At 37.6% G+C, this 13,303-nt stretch overlaps 1 protein-coding gene across 2 annotated transcripts in view; it reads right to left on the bottom strand.

Annotated features, from left to right (window-relative positions):
• GPC5 (glypican 5) overlaps positions 1–13,303 on the bottom strand; it is a 1,144,217-nt gene that overhangs the window by 917,836 nt on the left and 213,078 nt on the right. For both annotated transcript variants that reach the window (XM_024567049.3, XM_045201452.2), the window contains one exon: positions 2,959–3,653. In XM_024567049.3, coding sequence (XP_024422817.1) covers positions 2,959–3,653 — 695 coding nt within the window. The remainder of the gene's footprint in view (positions 1–2,958; positions 3,654–13,303) is intronic.

Here is a 13,303-nt window from a genome sequence, read left to right as displayed (position 1 = left end):
GCCATTTTTTAAGAGAGTTTGGAGACCTTAAATCAACTATACTGAATCCAAACTCGAGAACCTACTATAAGACACAGTAAATGTGAAGATCATGAATGAAGAGCTGGAAAGCTACAGTTCTTTACTTGGGCTTATAGAAAGCATGAAAAGGAGAAAATTCTAAATATATTGAAGTTCAGATGATGGCCGACACGACAAGCAAGGTTAACTCCTTAGAAGACACATCCAACAAATTCAACATCAAGTAGCTGCAACCAAAATAGCCTTCAAACAGCTTCAGAAAAATGGAGAACAGCTTCAGACAGCCTGACAGAGGCTTTGAAGGAAAAGTCCAGTCTTCAGAGAAGCATAAGCCTGCTTTCACAGGAATCTCCAAGAGGGAAGGCGGGGGGTGGGCAAATTTGCTAAAGAGAGAAGAAAATCAGAAAATCTGCCTGGAGAGCAAAGTCTTAATAGTAGTCAGACCAAGCCTGTAGGTGAACACCCACTACAGAATAGCCCTTGGGCTGCTATTCCTGGGGAAGACAACATGGATTGTGGGAAACTGGAACTAGATATATGGACGGCGTCAGAAACAGAAACCTCTTAATTGATGAATCCAAAGGATTGTTGATTTTTGCAGCTGAGTTTAATACCAGTTGACAAATTCTTGAACAAAAAACTCATGGACATGGACAATGGTGTGGTGATTGCTGGGGGAAGGGAGGTATAAGGGAACTAAATGGTAATGGAAAAAATATAACAAAGATTTTTTTAAGCAAATATACAAAACAAACTGCATAGGCTAGAATTTTCAATACGCTTAAAAATCATTTGAAAAGTCTACACCCAAGAAAGCTTTGTTGCATTCCAAACACACCCAGGTAGAAAGGGATGGGTAAAAACTCCAAAAGAAAGATCAAGACCTGGCTGAACTTCATCAAGAAAAAGAAACACATTTTTATCCAATTTAGAGAGAATTTGCCTCCATTTAAGGTGGAGGAGAATCTTTCCAAACCATATCAGTAATGCATGTATACAGGTACACATTTATAAAATTCAAGAAAAATTATTTCAGAAAAATTAATAAGAATCACTAAGTATTATTAACACTTTCTTATTTGCAAAATACAAAAGATCATATTATTGGGAGAAGAGATCTGTTAGCTCAGAGAAACCTCAATAACTTCAAGCAAATGCGTACACTACATAAACATTAATTAAGAAACAACTTATAGTTTCTGGAAATGAACCTCCCATTCCTTAATTTAGCGGGGGGAGCGGGCATTTCACAGACAGAGGCCTGAGACCACAACCAGGAACCTTTCAGACTCCAGACTGAGGGAGGGGATCTGGCTGTGATAGTGAGGGAATGAGAGCTCCATGCCTGGTGTCCATTAGTTCTCAATCCCCATGACCCCTCCAAGCTGCTGACTCCATCCTGACTCAGCATGTGCTCTGGGAGAGCAAGGCAGAGCTGTGTGGCTCAAGCAGTGATCTTACAAAGAAAGCACATATCGAAGAATTGAATAAAACAGGAGTAAATAGCCTCGATAGAAGATATCAGGCCAAGAGGCAGAATAATAGCTTTCAAATATCTGAAGTCCCAGATGGCTAAGGCTTATTCCCTGTCTTCAAAGCATTACATTCCGGAGCATCGGGTGTGGCAGTTCAGGAAGCAGATACTCATCGGCTGTAAACATGAACTTGTCAGTGGTAGCTGCCCACAAACTCGAGGGACCACTCCTAGGAGACCTCTCCTAGGAGGTCTTTCTCCAGATTCCCTTTGTAGGCCTTCAGGCCATCATAAGGTATTTAACAAACTTCCCTCACTTAGGAAATTAGGTATGCATAAAGAACTATGGTCATCAGTAACTATTCTCAAGGTATTCATACCACAATGTTTCTCAGAAAGATAAAATCACAAATTAATCATGTAACATTTTAAAAGTCTTATGAAATATTTATTCAAAAGTTATGCAAGCTCGTTATCTAGTATGTTCCTAAAAATAATTAGACTTACCTCATGAGGTACATGGGACTTGATTGGCCCTCACCACTGACAATCATTTCAACCACAGGAGAGGTTATCACAGGGTCAAATAGGACTTCTTCCCACCCCCCAGCCCCCTTGACCCACATTTGCAAGGGGCAAATTTCCAAAAGGATGAAGGACTCAGATATCATCGGGCATGTGTTTCTCTAATGGTTTAAATCAAAAATGCTTTTGATTTTCTCAGGAAATTGAGAACATTTTTTTCCAGTTGAAATTCATCCAACAGAAATATGATACATCACATACCTCTATGGATTTCTTAAAGTGGAAATATGTATTTACTGAAACTAGACTTGGAAATACTGATCTTAGAGATTGTTTTGGAATGTGAGAAAGTCATTATTTGCTGCCTTTCCAGCACTTTATTTTGAATTTGTTAAAGTCACTGATGTGTGAACTGGCTATCAAAGCTTGATAAACAGCTTATAAATCACTTTGAAGTTGGCAGAAATAAATATTAATGAATCCATTTTCAAGGAATTTAAAATCAGTTTCTCCTTCTGTCATCATGTTAAAAAGAGAATCTCAGTTTTCTCATTTAGAAAAGAATCTGCAATTTTTTAGTAACAATTGATACGTATCAAGATAGTCATAGGACTGTTTGATATGAAACCAATTTACTTAAAAGAAAAGAATGCTCATTGTAAATCTATCAAAGATTTCATATGACAAAGTTTTGTTTAAAACTTACTTATAAAACACAAGCACAATGATGATTCTAATCCTTTGAGATACTAAAGTGACGTGCTTCACTGAGGTTTGCTGAGTTCTGGCCTCAGAACAGGGAAAGAAAAAAGTTAATCTTGTTAAGCTTCCATAATTTCCAAGTGCATAATCATGTGCTTTTAATCGACAAGCCTTATGTATATGGCTCGTCTTTGAGTCCTAAAAAGTCAGGCAGTAAATATGGAGTGGCTGCTTACCTGTTCCGATAATTTTTGTCCATCCAGGTGCGCCTGCATCACAGCATCATTAACAAGCAAATGGAAGTTCAGGAGCACGTGTTCTATGTCATACGTCCCATGCATGGCATCTGAAAGCTCTTCCAATGACCGGAGGTACGCATGCCAGTGTGGATCCAGCTCCGCCACGTGGGCCAGGCAGCCTCTCGCGACGTTGAGGCAGTACCCCATGCAGGGCTTACTGAGCATCAGGCCCTGGCAGTGCGGGCAGTACTGCATCCTCAGGAGGCCTCTGCCGCACTCTTTGGAGAAGTGCAGATGGTCTGTGGTATTGATGACTTCAATGCCCAGATTTAGGGCCTGCAGAAACGTGCGGCTGGGCAGCAGTGACCTCCCCATCTGCCCCACCACTCTTTGGGGGATATTACCAAACGGACTAATGTCCCGGCGAGCCATCCGGATGCATTCTGAGTATTCCAGGGAATTGTCCATTACACCCGGGTTAATGAGATGATTGTAGACTAGAGGGAAAAGACTGTCAAAGAATCTGTTCACAAACTCTTCAGGATTAACATCTGCACCAAATAGATAGAGCCCTACATCAGTGAAGAACTCTTGAACTGAAGCAGCAGCCTCTAAGGCCATGTTCCTGTAGGTGTTGCAGAAAAGTATACTGGTGTAATTTTCTGCTTGTCTGATGAGAGTTTCAAGGGTTTCTGCAACAAAAGCAGAGGTAAAGGATGGAAAAGCTTAGTATTCATGTTATAACAGTTCGTCCATCTGCTCCAGAGAGTAAATGAGCTTAATGCATTGAAACTAACCTAAGGATTGGTTTACACACTAATTTAGCTTTCAAACCCAATTTAGCTTTCCAAGGATAATGGCTGGTCAACAGTGAGCATTACACACAGCACACTTGTTTTAAAGAAATGCATTTCTTAGAATCAAACACCTTAAAAAGTACAGAAATAAAGAAGGATAAACATGTATAGCATTTTCTGATTTTATTCCACAGTCATTCGTAACCCACTAATGATAGAAAAAATGAAATGTGTTACTGAGAAAACAATTTCCCATCGTGAGTTCATTATTTTTTTTCAGGGTTTTTTTTTTTTTTCCTCCAGAAGACAAATGAATAGATAATGTACCAGTTACTCCAAAGAGAGGCTAAATTCCCAAAGGGAAGCCTGACAATCCTCAGGTCTCCTAGCATGTTCAAAAATAAAAAGTAAAACATTTTATGATTAACCCCTAAATTCTCAAACCTCATTTAGCCAGTGGGAAAGTCATGGACAGTATTAACTGATGAAAATAATTATGAGATCATCTTCTCAACTATCTTCTGTTGTTTTTATCACCTTTGTTTATTTATTGCATTTATTGGGATGATACTGGTTAATAAAATTATACAGGTTACAGGTGTACAATTCTATAGTGCAACTGCATATTGTATTTTGAGTTCATCACCTGAGTCAAGTCTCCTTCCACCACCATTTGTCCCCCCTTGTACCCTCTTGTACCTCCCCCACTCCCCCTTCCTTCTGGTAACCACCATACAGTTCTCTGCATCTGTGACTTTTTTCTGCTTAATCCTTTCACCTTTTTTACCCAGCCCCCCAAACCTCTGCCCCTCTGACAGCTGTCAGTCTGTTCTCTGTATCTATGAGTCTGTTTCTATTTTGCTGGTTTATTTTGTTCATTAGGTTTCATGTATGACTGAGACCATATGGTGTTTGTCTTTCCCTGACTGGCTTATTTCCCTTAGCATAATACTCTCTAGGTACATCAATGAGGTTGAAAAGGGTAAGATTTCCCTTTTTTTATAGACAAGTAGTATTCCACTGTACAAATATACCACTGCTTTTTTTTCTACTCATCTATTGATGGACACGGGCCGCTTCCAAATCTTGGAGATTGCAAATAATGCTGCAATGAACATAGGGGTGCTCATAGTCTTTTGAATTGTTTCAGGCTTCTTTGGATAAATCCCAGAAGTGGCATTGCTGGGTCATAAGGCAGTTCCACTTTTAATTTTTTTGAGGAAACTCCATACTGCTAGTTTGCAGTTGGTTATTCAGGTTGATTGTTCTAAAATTTAGGTGTAATTTCAGGTTGGTCCTGGGGGGAGGTGAGTGTACCTTCCACCTACTCTGCCACCATCTTGGATCTCTTGTTTATCATCTTATTTTTAAAGACTTCGCTATGGGACTTTTTATTTTCTTACTTAAGTAGCTGATGCTTCCAACTCAATTTCTCCACAGAAAGAACAGAAAATAATTCATCCACAAAGTAAGGGTGGTTGTAGTAGTCAGCAAGTAAATGTCACATTTCAAAATGATAGCTTTAGGTAGCAGTCGACCACCTTGAATATACCAGTAATTACATTTTATAATTAGCCTAAATATAATACTGGACAATATCAATATATAATTAATTATAAAATATACCAATAAAAGTATCTCCCCAAACCCCAATCTTATAGTTTTTAATTGGGTTACAAAAGACCACACAATAACTCAGTTATCAAACCGGTGATTACCAAAAGAGATGAAACAACAGTAGAATAAAATGAAATAATAAAAAGCAGAGGTACAGGGAGAGCTGGTAAGATGGAATTGCATCAGGAATATGCCACAGTGTACTAAGAGAAACTAACCACTGTCGCAAAAAGCATGGACAAATAAAACACGGTACCATGTGTCCTGTGTTCTGAGACCCATTCAGATTGGCTGCCAGGCTTTCACGTGCTATATCAAGTCGCATGCTATTGTGTTCCCCTTAAAATCCATATGTTGACACCTCCTCTCCAACGTGATGGTATTGGGAAGCGGAGCCTTTGGGAGATGCTTAGGTGATGAGGGTGGAGCCATCATGAATGGGATTAGTGCCTTTATAAAAGAGATTTCAGAGAGCTCCCTTGCCCCTTCTGCTAGGTGAGGACACAGAGAGAATGTAGGGCTGTCCCTGAACCAGATAATGGACTCTCCACCAAATTATGAATCTATGGGCACCTTGATCTTGGACTTCCCACTTTCCAGAACTGGGAGAAATAAACCTCTTATTTATAAAACCACCCAGCCTACGATATTCTGTTGTATCGGCCTGAACTAAGAGACAGCATCTACCTTGCAATCAAAGGTAACAGATTTTAAAGGCTGTTGCCACCCGAGTACTACAAACTGTAACCTGGTAACTAGGCACAACTCTTCTGTTACCTGTGCATCTCCGGTGTTTATAGCAGAAGCTGCATCTTAACACTCAAAATGTGAAAGATGAAAATAGGGTGGTAACAGAAGGCTTCAATTGCCATTAGCTGCTCTGCCCAGTGAGAGAGAATTACCACCAGTTTTCCCAACTGGCTGGATCACCCCTGCTGCCTGAGGAAAATACCACGTCCAGGTCTCAGCACTGCGGGGTGTAACTCAGCACATCTGTTCTAGGTGCAGGAATCTACATTTAACAAGCAGTCAAAAAAAAAAAAAAAAAAAGAAGGAATTTTTTCAACTTCTTCTGACTTGGCCAGTTTTTGAAACACTGGAATTGTAGATCTCCATAAAACGTTTTCTTTTCTTTTACCAAGTGGGTGAACAAGCATTCCACCATGACGGCCTGACCCCGCAGCTGCAATCTGCGATCTCAGCCACCACTACGGCTTTCACAGATCCACAGGAGTGAGTGTGAAAGCAAATTTACCCTTTGTGGCCGAAACCAACATAAAATGCTAAGCTTACTGACTTTTCTTTTTTTTATCAATAACGTAGGCTCATTTCCCTGAGCACCTTCTGCGTGGCTACAAGCGGTGGGGGAGGTTGCAGTTCTCTTTTTAGTAAGATAAAATAAGGACAGGTTCGAAGGTAGCCCTGTTTCTCTGGCACTCTGGCGTGCGGCCCACCGTTTGCTAAGGTGCGCGCTAGGCTGTGGGTGAAGGAAAGCGGCTGCCCTGCTCCTCCCCTACAGTGAGGGTGGGACGCCACCCCCGTGCAATGGCGCAAAGGTTCCAGTTGACCTGTGCCGACTGCAAAAAAATAAAATGTTTCTTCCAAAATCCAACCCCATTAATTTATAACTTACTCAGAAATGTAGGGAATTTAACTTTTTCATTGCCCTAACAGGCTTGCAAATTAATTTGTTTTGTAAAAAACATATTGGAGAGGAAATAGTTACTATTCAGTGGCCTATTACAACGACAACAAATGAGAGTAGTACTTGTTGCACTCCTGGCAACGACCTAATTTGATTATCTCCTAGTTTGTAATTAAAAAATAAATTTCTGAAAACATACTACAATGTTTATTTTTTCCAGACTAGTGTTCTTCTGCTTTATTGTTATTGTTTTTAAATGAAATAACTAAAAGACTGATGAAAATTTTAGAAATTGCATTAAATTTTAAAACTATTCCTAATGACATATATATTAAAATTTTATTTTTCATAATTATATATTGACTTCACTACCCCTTGAATGAGGAATTATATGTTCTCAAATAGCAACATTCTGATTATTTCCTCAGTAGCTAAACATATAATGGCTTTTAGAAAGGAATTTATTTTGCAGTAGGTTTTCACTATTCTATTACCTCATCACAATCTAAGTTATTTCTCCTTTCAGTCTTTATTAAAGCTGATATTGACACATTCCAGTTAACTGAATTATCTAAACATTGTTAAGTATGTATTTTTTTGATTTATGTGTATTGGTATTAATAAATTTTCTTAAATCCAATGAATGAGAAAAACTAAACATTTGTTTACATTTATTTATTTATTATTTTTATATTACATCTATATACATTTAATTTTTTAATATGAAGAAGTAAGCATTTGTGATGTTTGGTCATAAAAGCTTCATAAAATTTTAATGTATAAACTCATATCAGAAACTGAACAATCTATAAGTCAATTCATTGAATTATTTTAATAATTGTTATAAAAAGTTAGTAAAATCAGAAGTTGAATTTGCTAATATTAGTTGTCGTATCAACTCTGAATTTGCAAAACTATCACTTTATTCTTTATGTTTATCACAGAGTTGAATATTTCCATTTTATGAAATTAAAATTTTGATTTTAACAAGAATTTAAACTTTTCAGAGTAACTGTCAAATGAACAATATATTTTGCTATGATGCAAAAGAATCCTTCACATACAAGAATCAGATTTTACAAATTCAATGTATGTTAGGTGTTGAATAATTCATCACATCTACTTAAATGTTAAAGAAACACCAAACAGTTCATTTCATTACAAAGTTTTAATAAACAAAAAATGCCCCTCATCCAAGCTACACAAGTAACAGCTCTCCATTCATGTGCTAAAGATTGTAACGTATCTTGAAAATAAATAAACATTTCTTAGGCTTGATTAAGGAATTTAAGAAATAGACTAGAAAAAAATGTTTTTCTTCTAACTTTTTTTTGCTTTTTTTTTTTTATTGTTTTGCTGTTTTTCATCGAGAATTTCAAAAGCTCTTCTTTTCAGTAGTATCAGATAAAGTTTACCAAGGCAGAAAACTCAACTTTCCTTTTAATTCCTAAGAGGGGTAGATTGAATAAAAACTATAACCTAATTGCTGATTAAATAAAACCATAATTTTTCCCAGATTTATGAGAAACATCAGTTCAGATATTACCTCATAAAATAAACAGTGACGTTGGAATGCATAAAGTTCATCTGCATCCACTTCAATGTTCAACGTTAATATTCTGTAAAATTCCATAATAAAACACCTATTAACTAGAAATTTTATTTTCAACCTTTTCCAGCCCACACTCCCTTTAGAAACATTTAAACTTAAATCAAGGATTTTAACTTAAATAAAACTGGTGGAGATAAAATCAGATGATAGTGATTTAAAACTGAAGTTAAATTGCAAAATCAGTGACGATTAATATGCAAGTATCTTTTTGTAATGGGAGAAGCTTAATATTTATAGGGCTTTTATTGCTTTAAAAATAAAGTTAACAAGAAAATGTAACGATCATGAAATAACTGTTGTAATAATCTAACTAGCCTTATAGGAACAGCAATTTTATGAACCTTTTCATATTTTCATTATATTTGATACGTGAACATTTTAATATACAAAATTTGAAGTGTGGTGTTACAATTCAAGAGCACAGAGAGCACCAAACATAGCAAAGAAATAGATGAATAAAGATTAAATTATATCCACCATGGATGATTAGATGCTTTTACAATATGTATCTGGGTTGGAGAAAAATTTTCAGAGTGAATTTACATTTTTGTGCATTACAATTCTCAGGTCACAGACTGTGTTACCACAACAGATACCTCAGTACTACTCTGCTACTTTGGACTTAGTCGTCGCCTGAGACGGCACATCCCTCTGAACTGAGTTTCAGATAGGTAACAAGATATGCAGATCATTTTAAGAGTAATTTCTCGACCACTTTTAGTCACATAAACATTACGATTCATTGTAATCCTTCTGCTTTATTTTAAACAAAAATACCTTCCAATAATTTTAATAGAGTACATTTAATAATTCCTTTAATTATCAGAAGACAATTAGAATCATTCTGAAAATATGGGTATTTGAATGAAAGCAGAAATTATCCATTTCTCCTGTCTGGAAGTATTTATACTGAATTCATGCCTGTGATGCTTCTATATTTCTTCAATCTTTCATAAAGTAAAATGTATAAGAAGTGTTTTCTAAAATATGAATGTAAAACATTTTAGATGTTTTGCAGTGTGATTTATATCATCATTCTTCAGAAATTAGCCATCTATACAAATAAATAGTGAGTGGAATATTAATCTGTGCCACCAAGAATTAACATTTTGGTAATTAATCTGATCTCCTAAGACAAGCCCTGAAGAGAAAAGTGCTTTCTCAACATTTCTCCTCCTTCCTTTTCTCCCCATTAATTTGGCTTTCATGGTGCTTCACATCTCTTTTCAATATTATTTTATAGCCATTTATGTTCTGAAAATCAGTTTATGATTTTAGCAAAACAACTCACTGTGGAGTATTTCATGAATTATTGTGGGGTGAAGATTTTAAATCAGACCTCCTAATAATCTTTAAAATAGATCAATGGAACAGAACAGAGAGCGCAGCAATAAACCCGTGCCTTTATGGTCAGTTAACATTTGACCAAGGGGGCAAGAACATACAGTGGGGTAAAGACAGTCTATTCAATCAGTGCTTTGGGGAAAACTGGACAGGTATATGCAAAAAAAATGAAACTATGCCACCTTCTTACATGATACACAAAAATAAACACAAAATGGATTAAAGACTTAAATATTAGACTCAAAACCACAAAAATCTTAGAAGAAAACATAGGCAGTTAAATCATAGACGTTTCTCATAGCAGTATTTTTTCTGTGAGGTTAAAAAAAAAATTAGGAAGATGGAGTGTGCCAGGAACCAAGGGAAAAAAATGACTCAAGTAGAAGGAAGTAATCCATCATGTCAAATACTATTAAGAGGTCAACTGAGATGAGGAGTAAAAATTGACCATAGAAACTGACAAGAGCAAGGCTCTTGCTGACCTTGGCAAAACCTGCCTCAGCAGAACGTGAGCACAAGAGAGGACAGAAATTGAGGCAATAGAGACAACTCTCTCGCAGATATTTACTCTTATGAAAGGAGAGACCCAAGGTAGGCGCTGGAGGGAAATAAGAGGTCGAAGATTTTTGTTTTTACAAGAAAGGAGAATTTACTGGATGTCCATATGCTGGTGGGAGAAATTTGATGGACAAATAAAGATTGATACTGAGCAGGGGAAACGGGAATTGTAGGAAGACGTTCTTTGCATAAGCAAAAGGATGTGGCCTAGGGTATGTGCAGATACCAGAATGCCAGATAAATAAGCGGAGGTTGAAGTTGCCAAGAATGGATGGCAAGAGAAATGAAAAGAGAATGAGCCAGGTAATGAAATCTTGAGTCGATAAGGGAAGGTAACCAGCGGTCTGATATAGAACAGCCCAGGATACAAACAGGGAGTGAGTCTTCTGGCAGGTATGAATTTTCTGAGGAAAATGGGAACGACAATGGGGATCCAGGGGCACATCTCCCCCAGCCACACAGGATCCTTGCATTAGTTTCCTATTGCTGCCAGAGTAAAGCACCTCGAATGTAGTGCCTTAAAACAGTACAAGTTTATTTGTTCACTGTTCTAGATGCCAAAAGCATAAAGTCTGAATCCCTGGGCTGAAATCAGGATGGACCAGGCAGCACCGCCTCTGGGAGCTCCAGAAGACAATCTGTTCCTGGCCTCTTGTACCTCCCAGTGCCTTCAGGCATTCCTTGGCTTGTGGGTGTCCAAACCCAGCCTCTGCCTCCAGGGTCCTCAATGTCTTCTTTGAGGGTCTCAAATCTCTACCACCTGCCTCTTTTAAGGAAGTATGTGAGGACATTTAGGGCCCACCCGGGTAATCCAGGATCATCTCTCCACGTCCAGATCCTTAATTTAATTATATCTGCAAAAACCTTTTTTCCATGTAAGTAACATTTGCAGGTTCAGGAATTAGTCCCTGATATCTTTGGAGGTCAATATTCAGCCCACTACAAAACTGATGAGGAAAGACAAAAAAAAAAAAAAAAAAAGGGGGGGGGGTCTACACTTGCAAACTCAAAAGAAAGAATAATTCTAACCTAGCCTTTTCCATGTACTGGTCACATGGTCCATTAAACTCTCTAAGCATCCACTTTAACAAAGTGGGTATGGTAAGTGTCTATACAGACTGTGGGACAGGGTGGGTATCTGTGAGAGTCAAATGAACTAAAGTAAAGGATGATGCTTGGTGGTCTCTCCTTCTGCTCATGCTTACATCCTGTACTAGAAAGATGTTTTAAGAATGAATGGCTGTTAGGAGCCACCAGCCTTTCCCGAGGGATCATGGGTCCCTTGAGACAGGGATCCCGTGCTGTGTTCATCTTTACATTTCCCAAGCCTTGGCCTGTGGGAGGTCTCAATTCCTTCTGATAGATTTATGTTCAAAGCCACTCCAGTTAAATGGTTGTGTGACTGTAAACTTCCTAACTCCCCTACGCCTCATTTATTCTCATTAGAACACAGAGAATAACGGTACCTACCTAATAGGGTAGTTGTAAGAATTAAATGAGTTTGTACATGCTGCGTATCTGCCTAGTGCTTACAAGTGAAAAAACGCTCAAACTACGTTGAAGAACCACCACAATAACAACTTTTCACTTCTGCTATACATTTGCCATGAACTTGCTGTTTCATTAAATTCTTTTAGTAAATTAATTTCCTTGATTCTCCAACCCATGGTGTGAGTATTGTTACAATACTAATTGTCACCATGATTATTATTCTACTTTAAAGACGATCAAGTGAAGCACTGAAAAGGCAAGTGATTTGCTCAAGGGTTACATGCAAAGTGACAAGGCCTGGATTTGAATCCAAGTTCTCTGGTTCCAGATTCTGGTTCTTAACCATTAGCATATGTGGTCTTTTTAAAATAGACTGAAGGTCTATTTAAACTAGTTGAAAGTGGTCCATTCGGTACATATTTAAGCCAAAAAAAAAAATAAAATAGCTTTATTTATATATCTAAATAAAATGCAAAGTTTCACTGTTAAGTTAGCACATTTAGTCATTATGTGTAATACTCCAATTTAGCTATTAGAATTATTCTTTTTTTTGGAAATTAACCAATACCATTAATATAGAAAAAATAAATGAATAGAAAACCCTGCACATGTTGTGTTTGAGTCAAAACAGCTAAATATTTTCTAATATTAGTAATTATTAACTGGAAAATTCATCCTAGCCTCTAGAAAGCAAGGCACCATGTAAGATCTTTATCACCAAACAGGTGTGAAGAAGGAAATCAATACTCTTGGTCCCTACCCACCACCTCCAACCCTCAAAAAAAAAAAAAAAAAAAAAAGTACTTGATGAGACTGTAAAGGAAGATTTAGTCAGAATATGAAAGTCAAGTTCTGGGATTGCCGCTGGTGTTGGTCTGGAAGTTCCATCAGGGAATGATGGAAGATCTAGGCAGGCAGGGAGCAATAACTGGGGCAGGGGGGGCTTGTCTTCAGGGACTCACATGGTCCAGAGCTCTCTATGAACGTCTTCCTAACCAAATTCAATGGTTTTTCAGGACTCACACTCTCCTGGGTTCTCTTGACCCTAAATTTGGTCGCATTGATTCTCTCATATCCACTATGGGTGATTTTTTTTTTCGTTTGCTGTTACTCTGAATCCTAGGCCACATTTTTCAAAGCCCTGGTTCTTGTTCTATATTAGCTCATTGTTTCGTACTGGTTTCAGCCTATTAATAACCAAAGTTGAGGCTGGACCATTGCTTGTGGGTCTTATTATAGTTGCAAGACACCCTGCGGCAATAACCATCAGGAACCTTT

The sequence above is a fragment of the Desmodus rotundus genome, chromosome 13 (assembly GCF_022682495.2).
Source record: "Desmodus rotundus isolate HL8 chromosome 13, HLdesRot8A.1, whole genome shotgun sequence".
NCBI lineage: Eukaryota > Metazoa > Chordata > Mammalia > Chiroptera > Phyllostomidae > Desmodus > Desmodus rotundus.
This window is presented reverse-complemented; position numbering and strand designations above follow the sequence as displayed.